This window comes from Felis catus, chromosome D4 (assembly GCF_018350175.1).
Source record: "Felis catus isolate Fca126 chromosome D4, F.catus_Fca126_mat1.0, whole genome shotgun sequence".
NCBI lineage: Eukaryota > Metazoa > Chordata > Mammalia > Carnivora > Felidae > Felis > Felis catus.
The window spans coordinates 58,553,764-58,568,765 of record NC_058380.1 but is presented as its reverse complement, the minus strand read 5'-3'; the positions used below and the strand labels follow the sequence as shown (position 1 = coordinate 58,568,765).

Below are 15,002 nucleotides of genomic sequence, written 5' to 3'. Positions count from 1 at the left end.
TTCCGATTGTGGCGAAATCGGCTCAGTGGATAAGAGATGTCCGGTTCCCGCCAGCCTCCCCCCCCCCCTTTTCTCGAGCTCTGGGCTCTTCCCCCTAGGTTGCGGCCCAGCCTCGTGACCACCCCCTCCAAAAAACAAACAACACTCTTGCTGAGGGCGATTCACTTTCCGAAACTGCCATTGTCCGGAGGGCCAAGAGTCCTCCTGCAGAGCGCTCCCCCGCCCTGAAGAACCTTGCCCCCGCGACCACCCCACAGCGGGGCCCCACAGACTTCCAGTGGCCAAGCCTTGCAGCTGGACTCGGAACTGGGGAGGGGGAAGGGGAGTGAAGTTTTAAGCCTGGGCCGAAGAGAACGGGCTGGACGTGCCACACCACTGCCCGGTCTCTCTCGGGCTGATTTCCCCTCTTGGAATCAAGTCCCGGGTCTCGGGGCCGGGCCCGCCGCAACGTCTCCGGGCTAGAGGGCAAAGGGATTCTATTTATGGGCCGGGGTAAGGTGTCCAGGACTCCCGCCAATCTCCAGGACCTCTGAGATGGTTCTGCTCAGCTCGGGCGCTCCAAAGCCGAGGCCCGGATTTTATCTCCATCTTAAAACCTCTATAAGCTCCGGGCCAGAATGGGACATGGTTTGGGAGGGAGCTCTGGGACCAGGAGGCTGAGTGGGGACCTGGGGGCTTTAGGGTTCTGGCACTACCCTAAAGTCAGGCACCCGGCAATGTTATTAGAGCTGCAAATTGGGGTGGGGGTAGGATTTCTGGGGGCTGGCGCCGCCCTAGGGGTGAATCTGAGGAAACTGGAACGCCCCCCTCTACGCCCGGCGACGCTGCTTGCCTTTGCACCCCCTTCAAAAACACCTGCTTGGCGAGGTGGTTATTTTTTAAAAAACAAAAACCCGGCCTGCACCCGCCTATGCGGCGGGGGCTCACACCTAGAGGAGTCACCCGCACAGGGCCGCGACATCGAGACATCGAGACGCAGGGGTTTGTAGAACGTGCGGCCACGAGGCCAGGGCTTCCCGGCTTGCCTTCGGTCCGCACCTTCTCGTGGGCGCGCGGGCTAGCGCCCGGCTCCGTTTGAACCCTTCCTTCCCTCCCCCCAACCCCCTATAAAAGTCCAGGGCGGCGCGGCAGCGGCACTGCTACTCTCCCGGCCTCCCGCACTGCTCCGGCCCGGCTCGGCCCGGCCCGCCCCGTCTGGCCAGCTGAGCAGGCCCGGTGGCACAGCGCGGACACCCTTTGCCTGTTCGGGGCCGGCAGTGCGGGGCGGCACGCTGGGGGCGCGGCGTGTCTGGGGACATCTTGTGATGTTGGCGAGAACAGGACATGATCTCACATGGCGAGAAGCTCTTTAGTTCCTTAATCATTTCACGGTGCCTTCGGACGCTTTTTTTCCACCTAAAACGTTTAGTTTCAGCTCAGTGATCAGCTACCCCAGCTCGGCGGGGGAGCGGAAGGCTTGAATTATTCCGACCTGTGAGCGGCCCCTGGCACCAGAAAAAAAAAAAAAAGAAAGAAAGAAAAAGAAAAAAAAAAAAAGAAAAGAGAAAGAAAAAAGAAAAAGAAAGGGGAAAAAAGGAAAAGAAAAGAAAGAAAAAAGAAAAAAGAAAGAAAAAGAAGCACACACAAAAAGTGGAAACTTTTTCTCCCTGTCCACTTCATCAAGTTCTGGAAAATCAAAATGGATTTAGAGAAAAATTACCCGACTCCTCGGACCGGCAGGACAGGTAGGACTGCGACCCGGGCTTCAGGCGTGCTAACTCCAGGACCCAGCCGGCTCTGGTCCTCACGCACGTCGGCCCTGGGGGAGGGAGTGAGCAGCATTTTCTCAGGGATTGACTGCGTGTCTGTCTGCGGCGCGTTTTTTATGTCTTTTCACCAATTTGTTCACACACTTCTGCATCCGTCCAAGTATCTGTGAGTTTGTGTTTTCCTGTTTCTGTATGTCTATCTGGGGGTCTGAAAGTTCGTTTGGGTCCGTGTGTTTACATAGGGGCTCAGAGTGTGCGTGAGTGACAGTGAGTTTGTGTGTCCCTGTATGTGTATTTTCAAAATGTCTGTGTGCCTAAGAATTTATGTGCCTGTGTGTATGCGTGTCCTTATATTAATGGGTGTTAGTCATGTTTATGAGTTCATATTTCTGGGTACTGTACTCTGCATATCCAAAATGTGTGTCTGTGAGCCGAGTGTATGTAATTTGGAGAAGTGTCTCAGTGTACATCTACTCCTTTAAGGGCTTGTGTTTACCTGTCGTATCCCAAGTGCCTTTGGCAGTGAGAATGAGGTGGTTACGCTGACTCCTCCATTTTTGGATGCCAACAGCTGTTCACCGTGTACATGCCAATGTACACAAGAATGCCTGCCTGGAGGCACAGAGGTGGATCTAGGGCAGTGGGGTTCTGTTGTGCTAAGCCTGCGGATGGTCAGGCTGTGGTCACATAATGTTGGGAGAACCCGGAATGGAGGCGTGATTTCAGGGAGTGCCGTCCCTGGGTGTGTGGGGTGCACTGCTTCACTCTGTGGGCTCTGTTGAGTCTACCATTTGTATGAAAGTGTCTCCTGTGGCAGGCATAACCTTGGCGGGTGACAGCAGGCAACCTACAGACTAGTTGTGACATTTCTAGGGACCTCCAGCCTGCCTTCACTTTTTCCTAGACAAGCCTTTGACCATGGTGTGTGTGTGTGTGTGTGTGCTTTTGCGCGCACGCTGTGTGCACAGGTTTTATCTTGTGGGTGCTGCTCCAGTGGAGGAGAGCACAGTGGGTGGACATGTATGCCTCGCCTGGGCATCCAACTCTGGTGCCTGTATAAACACGGGCCTTCCTGGCACAGAGCTTGGTGTGCCACCCACAGGCCCAGGCAGTGGTAGCAGAGTGTGTTTATATCTAAGAGGAAGTGGCAGGCAGCAGGAGGCCTCAGTTTGCCCTGAGGTTAAATCTGGGTATAGGAGCCTCTTTTACGCATTAGGCTATGTGTACTAACCCCCCACCCAAACACACTCCTGGCCCTGCGGGCAAGAATTCCACTTCCATTATCCTCGTGGATCTTTGAGGCCGTACCTCCACCTCAGCCTTAAATAGTGGTCAAAAAGCAGAGAGAGAGAGAGAGAGAGAGAGAGAGAGAGAGAGAGAGAGAGGTGGACTTCAACTCTAAACCCAGACAACTCCCTGGGCATACATAGGTTTCCAAAATTGTAACAGGAGAAATGAGGACAGAAATCTAAGAGGTGGGGAATTAAAGCGGACTCCCCAAGGTTAAGGTGCATCAGGAAGGGAAAGGAATCGGAAACCCCCTCTGCTCCATCCCCTTTCTCCTTCCCCACTGGGGTCCCTCAGAGGGTAGGACTCAGAGAGTCGCCTGCGTCGGAATGAGGACTAGGTGTTGTGTGTATGTCGGGAACGGGTCAGAGGCATGTGAGGCTCCGAGGGAGGGTCTGGGTGGCTGGCAAGGCAGCCTCTCCCTACGAGCTGTCTACCCAGAATGTAATTCAGGGCGGTCGATGGGCTCTTTGATTAGTTCAATCGCCTGAATAATCGTTTAATCAATAAAGCATTTCATTCCTCAGTGAGGCGGACCTGGGTGGGGCTGGGGGGCCCTAGTCTGGCCCGAGTTTTAAAATCTGGAGAGCCACGCCCCATCTTCTCCTTTGGGCTGGGGTAAGGGCCGCCTCCTCTGGCAAGGGTGGACATCTCAGGTGACACTGCACTTCCGCCTGTCTGCACCAGCCTGCGCCCCAACTGGGGGGAGAGGAGAGAACTGAGAAGCTGGCCAGGCTCGGGGCATCTAGGTCTGGTTCTAAGGGATTTGTGTGGGCTTCTCCCATTTCTCAACTTCGAAGCCTTTTATGGGCCACTTGACCTCCTTTTCCTTCCTTCCAACTGTATTCCATTCCCTCTCTTGACTTCAGTTTCCCCATCTGTACAATGGGGAAGGAGTATATGCCTTTTTTGCTCTAATTCCAAGATCAGGTGAGGTCAGCCTTGAGCAGGGAGCCACTTAAGGACCCTCCTGTCTAGCCTCTGATCATTGTGGTACCAAAAAGGAAAAACTGACGGCCAGAGAGGGGCAGGGACTTGTCTGACATCATACAGCAAGAAGTACAGGAGTAGGTAGTACAAGAAGTACTACAAGGAGTAGGACTGACAGGTGACTTCTCTGCCATTAGACCTCTCATTCTTGCTGGGAGAGGAGATAGAGCCCCACCCTCCAAAGGCCCCCTTGGAGAAAAGCTATTCTTGGCCAAGCTAGCTTAAGGAGTCCAAGGCCAGGAAGGCCAGGAGAGGCTGAGCACTGTCTGGGCATTGGCATCTAGCACCCTAGCTCTGGGATGAACGTGGTGGAATGATAATAATACTCCCTAGCCATGGATCTTCATCTTTCACAACTTTGGGAGGCCTCATCTCAGGGGTCTTCTCTCCATTAGACACATAGGGAAGCTGAGCCCTAAGAGAAGGGGCCTGTAGCCTGAAGACTTTGGGAGAGAGGAAGGTAGTTCCAGAACCCCTGGCCTTCAGGGTGCACTGGTAGTGATAACAAACCCTGACAAAGGCAGTTTACGTGGTTCTTGAAAAATTTTGTTAAATTCTATTTTTCACATACTTAAGTGATTCCTACAGAAAGACCCTGATCCAGGTGCAGGAATCACACAGGAATTCACTCTGCCACCACTAGCTGTGTAACCCAGGTCAGTTGCTTTCTCTCTTTGATACTTTAAAAATGAGGATTAGACCCAGGGTAGGTGGGGGTGGGGGTGGGGGTGGGGGTGGGAGGGAGCTGGCTGCCTCTGTTGGAAGAGCATGTGTCTCTTGATCTCTGGAGTCTTGATCTCAGGGTCAATGAGTTGGAGCCCCACGCTGGGTATAGAGATTACTAAAAAATAAAAAATAAAATAAAATAAAATAAGGGTTCGAGAGAGAGAGGACCTACTGAGTTAAGACAGCCATAGCAGCGGCATCTTTGACTCCCTCAAACTGAGCAACTAATCTGAGCCCTGTAGGCCTCCCTTCACCTCAAACAAGAGAAGAGAGATGGGCTGGAGGAGTAGATTTCAAGCCCCTAGAGCCCTTTAGCAGTCCCAAGCCCAGACTCCTGCGTCCCAACTCCTGCGTGGCGGGTGGGGCTGACTGGGCAGAGAGAAAGAGGAAGAAGGGAGAGTATGTTCTGAGTGAGGGCAGGTTGCTGGCTGAATATCGAGGTGGACGCTCCTCTGGAGGTATTTTGGCCTCTCATACATTCTCAATGGGCTTTTTTTTTTCAACAGCAGAACTTTCAAAGGCGATTCCACTTCCATAAATTGAGTTTCTTCCCGGATGGTTTCCTTTCCCAGTTTCCTGCCTCCAGTGCTTAGCACAGGGCCTGCCGGCCCTGCTCAAAGTTGTACCGTTGGGGATCGTAACCCCGTGACTGTTGGACACAGCAAGTCCCGACCTCATTCAGTGCCATCGTTGAGACCAACTCCCTGCTAGTCCTTTCTATCTCTCATTGCTTGTCTCTCTACTAGCCTCACTCAGACTCGTGGGCTCATGAGCCCTCGGACGCACGACTGTGGCGCCGAAGCCCCGCTCCTTCATGGAATTGCTGTGTAATCTTGGACTAGTTCTATAACTTGTCAGGGCCATTGTTTGGTGGCCTGTAAGGCTGGGCTAGGTGGCCAGGATGTTAGGTCTGGTGGTGCCTCTTGGCGTTAGAAGTTCCCAGAAGACGGCTGCCTTGGAGATGGTGAATAACCCCCACCCAGAGGGCAACTTCCTCTGTCATGGGCACCTGTCGCCCAACAAATTAGGCAGCCCAGCTAAAGCCTGTCCTGAAGCAGCACGCCTCTGTGTGAAGTGGGAGTCCAAGCTATTCCTGCTCAGTTAATATCTGTGGTTCCATCCCTCTCCAGCAGTACTTCCAAGATTCTGTCCAAGCTGCACAGGTATTGGGAAGAAAACTGGTTTGTGCCGGCATATCCTAACTGGGTTCTTTGATTTGGCAGCATCCACACCCTCACCTCTCCCCCACACTCCCTGCCATCCCAAGAGTGGCTCTCTTCTGAGAGAGGTTCCCAGCCCACAGCTTTTCCTCTATCTTAGACTTTCTTCGTGACCTTGGACAAGTCCCTCCTCGGCCTCAGGTTATGCATCTGAAAAATGGGGAAAGCAACGCCTCAGGGCCCTTTTGGCTCTAAGACTTTAGAAGTTGTGGTTCTAGGCCCAGACTCAACGAGTGTGGCTGGAGGTGTCCCTCAGGGTGTCCCCACACTCCCGACTCTCCGGTGGGAACGCTGAGCCACCACTTCAAATTTTAGTCAGTTTTTATGCACCTCGCGCCACCGGGTGGAAAGAACATGGGAACCAGGATGAATAGCTCCTCTCTGCTTTTGCAGAGATGGGGGTTTCTGCTCCAAGACGGGGTCAGGTTTGAGCGGGTGGGAGAGGGATGGTGGGGAGGTGGCGAGGATCGGGACCTGCACGGTCCCAGACAAAGGAGAGACAACGCAGCCACTCCACCCCAATGCACACCGCAGCCTTCTGGGCCCCAAGAGGCCGCTTGGGGCCGTTTTGCGCAGCTGTGCCCTGGAGGGGGTGGGGATGGTGTCAGCACCGGAAACTTATCTACCGGTTAGGGGCAGCTGTGTCTGGGACAGTAACAGAAGGTGAGACCGAAGGCTAACTCAGTGTAGGGAAGTGGTGCAGAGGTAGAGAGAAGGGAGACTGAGGCAGAGAATGAACCAGGATTCCTCTCAGGGGCAATCAATCTGTGCTCTGTCTTCCTTACAAGCCTAGGTCTGGAGAAGTTATCTCAGAGCCCCTTTTTATGTTTAATATCAGAGGATCATTACTTGTGAATTACAAATGGTGGGTTTGGGGACCACTTCCATGAGCTGCTGGAGCTAGAATCTTCAGTGTATTTGCCAGTGCCTCCTGGGTGTAGAATGGCTGTCACATGCTTCCTTTTCAAAGTCCATTCCTTTGCTTGTTGTCTTCTGGACCAGGAGAGTCTGCTAGAAATGCACGCATTTTGTCTTAAAAGCAACAAGAAATTCCCCGGAAAAGGGAAGGAGGAGTTTTCTCTACAGCAGCCTGGTGCAGCACGCCTGTCTTGGCGCAGCCCTTGCAGATAGAACTCGCCTGCCCACCTGCCTGCTTCAGGGACCCTCATTAGCACTGGACTAACACGACTGGCTTCATTCAGTTCCCAAGAAGTCTTGCATCAGATGCAGTATTACTCCTGGAAACAGAATCCTTCAGCTGCGCATCACTAGCCCCCAAAGCGTCTGGCAGTTCCTGGTCTGAAGCTGGAAACAGAGGCTCAGGGCTCAGTGCTTGGACAACCTGGTCCGAAGCCTCAATTAGTCTCCTCTCCCAGGAGCACTCTGATTACTAACTTTAAAGGGGTGTGAGATTTCTTTCCTCTCAACGTCTCTGCATTTCTGTTAGCTCAGAATTGGGGTGTCCTGGGGGTAAAATGAGGGAGGGAGGTGGACGAGGCGGCGGCGGCAGCGGCTTAGTAGGCTCTTGAAATGTTTAAAATTGTGAAATGTTTCCTCTGGAAGGAGTTCCATTAAAAACTAGGTAAGCCAACTCTACCCATTTTACAGATGAAGAAACTGAGCTCAGAACCGGGTAGATGTGCTCACACTACGAGTCTATTGCGAATCTGGTGGTGCTTAGATTGAAAACCGGATCTCTTACTGCGTTCCGATTTTTCCTCTAATATCCGTGTGTAGATTTTCAGGAGACTATTCCTCCACCCTCACCGTTCACCTCCCCATCCCCACTTTAGCCGCCCCAATCTCTTAGGGCATTCCAAGTTCCCAGCACTGCGGCGGGGAGGTCAGGCTCCCGCGGGATCTTCGGCGGGACTCTCCAGGCCCTGTGTAGATCCCCTTACCCCTCCCCCCATCCGCGCTCCGCTAGGCCTTCGCCCCGCGCGTTTGTCAATGAACGTGGCGCCGCCGCCTGGGCCCCGCCCCCCATTCTCTCCTATTGCCCAGGTGTCCGCTAATCAGGCGGAGTCCGCCGGTTGCTTAGCCAATGGGACGCTGTCTCGGGCCAGGGCCGGCTGCCACAGCTCTGATTGGCTTGATGAAGCGTGATTGGCAGGTCAGCCCCCGCCTCGCCCCCGCCCGGAGGGAGGCTGAGCCCCGGGCGGCGCTGTCCACACGCAGCGGGTCCTGAAAGCGGCTCCGGGGCGGCGCGGTGGCGCACTGTGCGCGCCGAGCAGGCGGAGGGCTAGCGCCGGCGGCGGCGGCGGCGGCGACAGCGCGGGCAGTCAAAGCCGACAGCGGCTCCATCTCAGCACCGGCAGTCCCAGCGGCCTTGGTAGAGAGGACCTTCCGCTCTCTCGGTCCCTCGCTTCACGCCAGGGGCAGGCGCGGCGGCCGTCCCGGAAGAGGCAACTGGAAAACAGTGGAACCAGACCCCTGAGAGAGGGCAGCGGGGCTCGAAGAGTTGGTGGGCGTGAGGCAGATACTCAGGCGAGGAGGCGACTGTCGCTGTTGTCCCCATTCCTGGTCCCAGCGATGGGGGAGCATCGGGGGCCGGGGGAACTTTGAAGCCAGAAGCTCCGGGGGTGTGAGAGCTGCAAGCTCCTGGGGACTGAGGAGTCACGGCCCCAACGTCAGTGACGGAAGCGTCTCCGAACCCGCCGGGGCCCCAGCGCCGCCAGAGAGGAAGTTCTTTGCAACTTCGTCCGAGACGTCGGAGAGCCGAGTAGAGAGAGGCTGGGGCTGCAACTCCAAGCCCCAGAGATTCAGAGAAGCCGAGAAAGGATCCGGTGGAGACCGAAGGGTCGAGGAGAGACTCCAGAGGCAGCGAGGCCGCGGAACCAGCCTGTCAGTCCGCGGGCCTCGCTGCCCCCTGAGTGAGGCCAAGGGCCGTGTGTCCCGAAGGCCTCCTCAAAAGCCGCTCCTACCGGAGGCCGGGGGCTCTTTGCCGTCCCGGAGACGGGCCCCTACGCTATGCCCCCTAAGCTGCCGGCTGCTTGGCCGCAGCTACTTCGGCCCGGGTCCGCAGCCACTGCCTGAGCCAGCCCGACAGGGAAGCCACCAGGACTTGGGCGCCCCGCTCCCAGCCGGACGGCACTAGCACCGTTTCCCGCCTCTAGGCGCAGCTCTCGGCGATCTCCAGCGGAGAGGCTCTGAGAGAGGCCCGGCAGCTCCAGCAGCGTTTTCCGAACCCAGATCGCACAGAACCCGGCCTGGCGGCTCGGCTCCCTAGCCGCGCTGGGCAGCCCCTTGGCGCCGGGAGGCGGCGGCGTGGGCCGGCCTGCAGTCTGGAGCGCCCCGATGGAAATACACTGTAAGCACGACCCGTTTGCATCCATGCATAGTAAGTAGGCGGCGAGCTCGCTTCTCTCACTCTCCGGCCGGGACGGGGTTGGGTGTGCCGGACCGCGGGGCAGGTACCAGGGCCAGGAGGACTCAGGACTTCCGTAGCAGCGCAGTCAAGTTGGCAAAGTGCAGTGCTCCCAGGCAGGGCATGTGGAACGACGCGCCTGGTTGTCCGACCCAGAGCTCGGCCAGAGCACCTGGTACCGGGAATCCCGCCTCCAGCAACGCGTAGTGTAGGCAGCGAGTTGCAGCCTCTCCAGGGGTTCCGGGCAGCAACATCCCAGCGTGTTGGGAGAATCCTGGCTCGGACCTGAAGAGGGCTCCAGGCCTGGCTAGTTGGAGGGCACGAAGTTGTAGGAGAGGTCAGTCTAAGTCTCAGACAGTGCCCCACACCCCAACCTGGGGTGGTGCCTTTTACAGCCGTGGGGCATCGAAAGGGACTGAGGCTTGGAGGGAAATTGGGGCCCTGACCAGCACCTGTGTACTTGTATGTGTGGAAGAAAAGGCTGAGAAGTAAGCAAGGACACCAAGTCCAGAGCTCTAAAGGCGCCCTGGAGTTGAGGAGTGGGATCTGAAAAATCAACAAAGTGGCGTTCCCTCAGCCGAGCTTAGAAGCTGCCGATTCATACAGAGACCCTTAAAGACACTATCAAGTCCTTCTCTTCAGGACACTTGCCTCATGATGGCTTCACCCCTTAAAAAAAAAAAAAACCCAGAGGTCAGTTAGTCATAACAGGCACCCAACAGTGGCTTCTGTAGGAGACGGGAAGGGTCATTCTGGGCACAGGCGAGGCCGACCCAGCTGCCTGACCCTTCGGGATCTGCCAGTTCACCCTTTAGCACAGCTTCCTGTGAGATGAGCGCTTCTCTCATGGTGAGTTAACGCCGGATTAGATTCGGAGATTTCAAGGAAATTCCAAGTGGAACGAATCGCGTTTCCCTTCTGCTCACTGCAGAGCTGGGCCGGAGCAAGGCGCCAGGCTTTGGCGGCATCTAGCAGGGTAGCCTGCTTGAGTCCCCACGGGCAGCAGGTCAAGGAGTTGCTCCCGGACTGGGAGCTTACCCAAGCCAGGTTTCCTTCAGACAGCCCAGGATCCTGCTTACTCAGCCGTGAGTCCCCTATTTAACAAAGGCAGCACAGACCCGGCTGGAGAGAAGGCAAGCTTCCGAGGCGGATTTGTTGGTTTCTGCCCTGGAGGGCCGAGTGGCCTGGTAAGCAGGGAAATGCTGATATAAGCGGCAGGGGCTGGTTGCGGGCAGGTCAGTTTCTCTTTGTGTCAATTTCCCGAGTGCAAGGTAATCCACCAAAGCAGGGAGGAGATTTGCGTACAGAAGCGGCTTGCGCTGGTCCTACCCCAAACGATTCTTCACCATTTGGGGCCTGTGCCAAAACGGTTTCCAGTCCATGGTGACCCCAGCGTCCCTGGCAGCCCTCTCTGGGGCAGACTTGAGCCATGCTCTGGGGAGGATCTGTTCTCGCAGTGCGAGCGAGAGAACAAATGAGTTGGGGTCAATACTCTGAGAGGTGGACAAGCCTTTAGCTCAGCTAAGGGGCGATTGGGGGACAAAATGGAGAGGGTTGACCCCTGCACTTCTCTCCTCGCCAGCCACAATTCACAGTCTCGCTGCCTCCTGCGGAGAGCCGGGAGCCCCAGAAGTCGTGCCGGCCCTTGGGGAGATAGCATCAGAACCAGTGGTCTCCTGGCTTATGCATGAGGGTGGAGAAGGCAGCTCCTTCCAGGTGCTGGTTAGCCAACCGAAAATGCCAGTGTCTCTGTCCCTCCTTGTCCCTGCCTTCATCTGCCCCCTCCTCGAGAAGTGCTCCCTCCTCCCATTTTCAATCATCCCGGCAGCATGGTGGGGGGCTGGGCCCCAGCCAGCCTAGCTTTCAGAGCTGGCTTCTCTGGAAGTGCCTTGGTTCTGACGCCTAAAGCTATTTGCTTATACACTGTAGGCCCACCCTGGCCCCCAATTTGTTGGCTATTGAGGGGGGTCAGCTTCTCCCCCTGCTTCCCCCATCTCCCCCATTCCCAGTGGAGCAGGACATCATCTGTGGGGAGGTCGTATTGGGGGAGGGCAAGGCACTGCTGTGAAATTGGCTTCTGTGTTCTCTTGCCCCTACTCCCTATTCTAGACTCATCCTTTTCATCAGCTCAATGGCCTCCCACCATCCCCGCATAGATGTCTCCTTCCCCCAGGTAGGGTTTCCAGTTGTAAAGCACTTTCATGGGCAATCTCCTACCTAAGTGTCATCTAAACCCTCTGCTACACCCATTTTACAGAGTATGATAATTGAAGCCAGATAGACAAAAGGACTGACAGGAAGTTTACATGGGCAGAGGTGGAGCTGGTTCTTGGGTATCCTGGACTCATGGAGGGGGGAGAGGGAGGGACTCAAGATTCCAGAGAGAGGGCAGTGGCCTGAGTGAGTACACACATGTGCAAGACACTCTCTCTGTCTGGTTTCACTATACCTGTACTCATGATCGGACTGTCCATCTGTGTCAGCGCCTGTCTGTCAATTAGAACCCATTAAGGAAATTTCATCCCTCGTCTTTCCCTGTGTCCCTGTTTGCATGTCTGTGTGCCCCTTCATTTATCCTCTCTGGTGCCACTAGGAGGAATTTCAATAACCCTGTGGTTCAGTCTTCCCTCTGAGTCAGCAGAGACCCTCTCCCCAGGACTCTTTACCCAGTCGTGGTCTTCACGATTTGGATAGGGTCCCTGGTGGGTAGTATGTCCTTATCAGGGCCTAAGGAGCATCTGTGGAGGCCAGCCCTTCCAGACCAGAGCCACAGAGGCCTCGGGGTATCTTCAACCCTTCTCCCCTCACCTTCTTCCAAACCCTGAATAGTCTTCCCTGTGGGGTCAGTATCTGTGTGTCTGTTTCCTGGTCTTTGCCTTGATTTGTTTGCATCTGTCTCTGTGCCAGGCTCTCTGAAAATTCTACTTGGCCTTGAGAAGTGTAGCTGAGAACATGCACCGCTCAGGAGGTGAACCCTCACCCAGCTGAGGTCCATAGGAAGTAGAGGCTGGGACTTGGGTCCTCTGAGGAGATGCAGGGCCGGAGCCGGGGTCCCAGAAAACAAAGATTCTTCTCCAAAGAAGTCCCCTGTCTTCCAGATACCCCTTTACTGGGCTTCCTCCATTTTCTCTTCTGGTCTTCTTGCCTCCCATGTACACCACACTCACCTTTCTTTTCCTTGCCTGTACTAGCTGATCCATTCCTTTTTCTCTTCCTCTGCCTTTCTAACCTGAGGCTTCCCTTCTGGGCTCTCTGTCCTTGCTGTCTGTGTCATTTAGTTCCTATGCATTGCAACCTTCCCCTCCCTTTTCCTCTCTTCTTTCCCCATCCTGCCTCCCTCTTTCAGGCCTCTGGTTTTACTTCTTTCTAATCTCAGGGTAAATGGGAGACACTGTCTTCTCTGAGCAGGTAAATTACCTCCCCACCACCCTTCAAATGCTCTCTGTTGGATAGGACTGTGACTTAGGCAGAAAGGGCTCACCTAAGTGAGTTTGGGAGTCTTCCCAGAAAGTTGAGGGAGATTGGGGGCTCCAAGGTCATTCTGAGTCTGAGGTCAGCTGTGGTTATTGGATCGGACTCTGGAAGAACATTGGTAGCCTTGTCTTTGTGGTCAAAAGTAGAGAGTTTGGGGCCTTGCTGCCACCTAGAGTGCCCGACCCTGGGGGTTTTTCCCTGGTAAAAACGGCCCCCGAAGCTCACAAATGTCCTGCAGGACTGCTCTTGGAAGTTAAGTCCTTGAAGGTTGCCACTCTGTTTTTGGCAGAAATTTTACATTGCCAGTGGTATAGGGAACAAGCGATTGCAAATGGGTCACAATGCCTGGGCTATAGGTTATCTCAAAAGTGCTGGATGCTTTTGGCTTCCTTCTTGTCCTCTTAGATGGGCTTGTACCAATTTTGAATTTACTTTCTTCTTCAGGCCAGCCTGTTCTTTAAAGATCTTTACAATCCTTTTTTATTAGATGCTCCCGACCCCAGAACAAAGCCTTCTTAAGGCCCTCAACCAGGGGTGGCCGCAGTCTTTCTGTTTTGGGTGAACTACGCAGTTTTCTTTCTAACTGCAAAATCCTGTTGGGGATGGTTTTCCTTTTTCTGATGTTTGGGGTGTTTTAGAACAATCAAAGCCAATGAAAGCTCGTTTCAAAAATGAGAGAGAAATTCAGCCAAGAATTAGAATTAGGTACTGTCATTACCTATAAAATTATGTTTTTCCTGGAAATCAGTCTGAGCTTGGAAATTTGGGAAATATTCAATTAGGACCCTCATGGGAAACTTCAGTGAATAGCTTTGGCAGTTTTTAGGAAATAGGTTATGTTATGAGTGTCCCCCCCCCTTTTATTTCAGATGTTGTTCATGAACTTAGATAGTAATTGAGTGCTTGGTGGGGGATTGCTGAAATGAGGTGGCTATTTTATGTTTTAGAGCTGGAGACAGAGAGAGAGAGAGAGAGAGAGAGAGAGAGAGATTGTGTGTGTGTGTGTGTGTGTGTGTGCATGTGTGACATCTGAGATGCCCTAGCTTCCCTGGTACAGTCTAGTCTCAGGCAAGTCCCAGTTTAGATAGAGATTTCCCCATCATTGGCCTCTGAGCTGCCAGCAGCATTGATAAATGCTTGGACTTGGCTTTTGGCTTTTGGGTGTCCTTAGTGATGTCAGTTAGTGGCTGATTAACAGCCACAAGGTCAGTGATGTTACATACTGGATGTTATATACAGTGGTGCTATACTGGATCACTCTGTGTTTACTGGTTTTGCTATTCATTTACTTGGATTCCTGTTTCCCTCCAGATGGACTTTGGTGTAAGAGAAGGGAGCTTATTGGGTGGAGGAGACACTTTCCTGGACTCCTTTTACTTAAAATCCATCTCAGAGCCCTTGTAAAACCTGGGACTCGGAAGCCTTCTCCAGCTTCTTTATTTCCCCTAAACCAACTTAAAGCTGCTTGTCATTTGCAAAACACTTCAGCAATCCCAAGGAAACTCTTTTATAACAAATCCTGATGTGGTAGAGTGGAATGTGATCCTCTGACCCATTTCTTTTGTGTGCTCTGAGAGGGTACAGTCTGCATGTCAACCTCACCTTTTTTGTTTGTTTATTTTTTGCCTTTACTGAGGGATGCACCCCATCTTGTTAAAGAAAAGATTTTTATCAAGGCAGTGGCTGGGTTTTGTTTCAGTACTCTGCAGACACTATTTAAATTAAAAAAAAAAAATCTTTAGCCTTTGAATCAGATTGCTGATTAAAAAAACCCAAAACCCATTTTTCCCCCTGAGATCTAGGTTTATTGGAGTAGTCCTTTTCACTTTTACAGATATTTGCTAAAAGGGAAATAGTTATATTTTTAAAAATCTCTTTAAATTTGATGTATTCTAAAACATTTTCTCCCCAGGATCTTTCTTAGACCTCAGCATCAAGCATGTAATAAGTTAGGTCTCTAGTATAGATTGGGGTCTTTCACATAGTCCATTGTTAACAAAAAATTACAAGGCAAATTACAACAAAAATTGAAGGATGGGGATGCTTGTTATCAATAGCCCGACTGGCTGAAGATGGACAAAGGCAAAGGTTAATTTTAAAAAGCAATCTGAGGGGCTCATGAAGCCTGCACGATCAGACTCCAGGCTCAAAATCTCCAGCCTGCGGCCATTTCTGATCAGAGGGGCTGTG

At 53.4% G+C, this 15,002-nt stretch overlaps 1 protein-coding gene across 3 annotated transcripts in view; it reads left to right on the top strand.

Moving 5' to 3' along the window:
- The first annotated feature begins 806 nt into the window (after positions 1-806).
- The window catches only part of PAX5 (paired box 5), a 194,714-nt gene continuing 180,518 nt past the window's right edge, over positions 807-15,002 (top strand). The window contains exon 1 of one of the 3 annotated variants that reach the window (XM_019816199.2): positions 807-1,724. In XM_019816199.2, coding sequence (XP_019671758.1) covers positions 1,679-1,724 — 46 coding nt within the window. In that variant the 5' untranslated portion in view covers positions 807-1,678. Of the gene's footprint in view, positions 1,725-4,823; positions 9,312-15,002 lie in introns of those variants that run through there. The other 2 variants (XM_011288547.3, XM_045043375.1) reach the window with 2 other exon arrangements.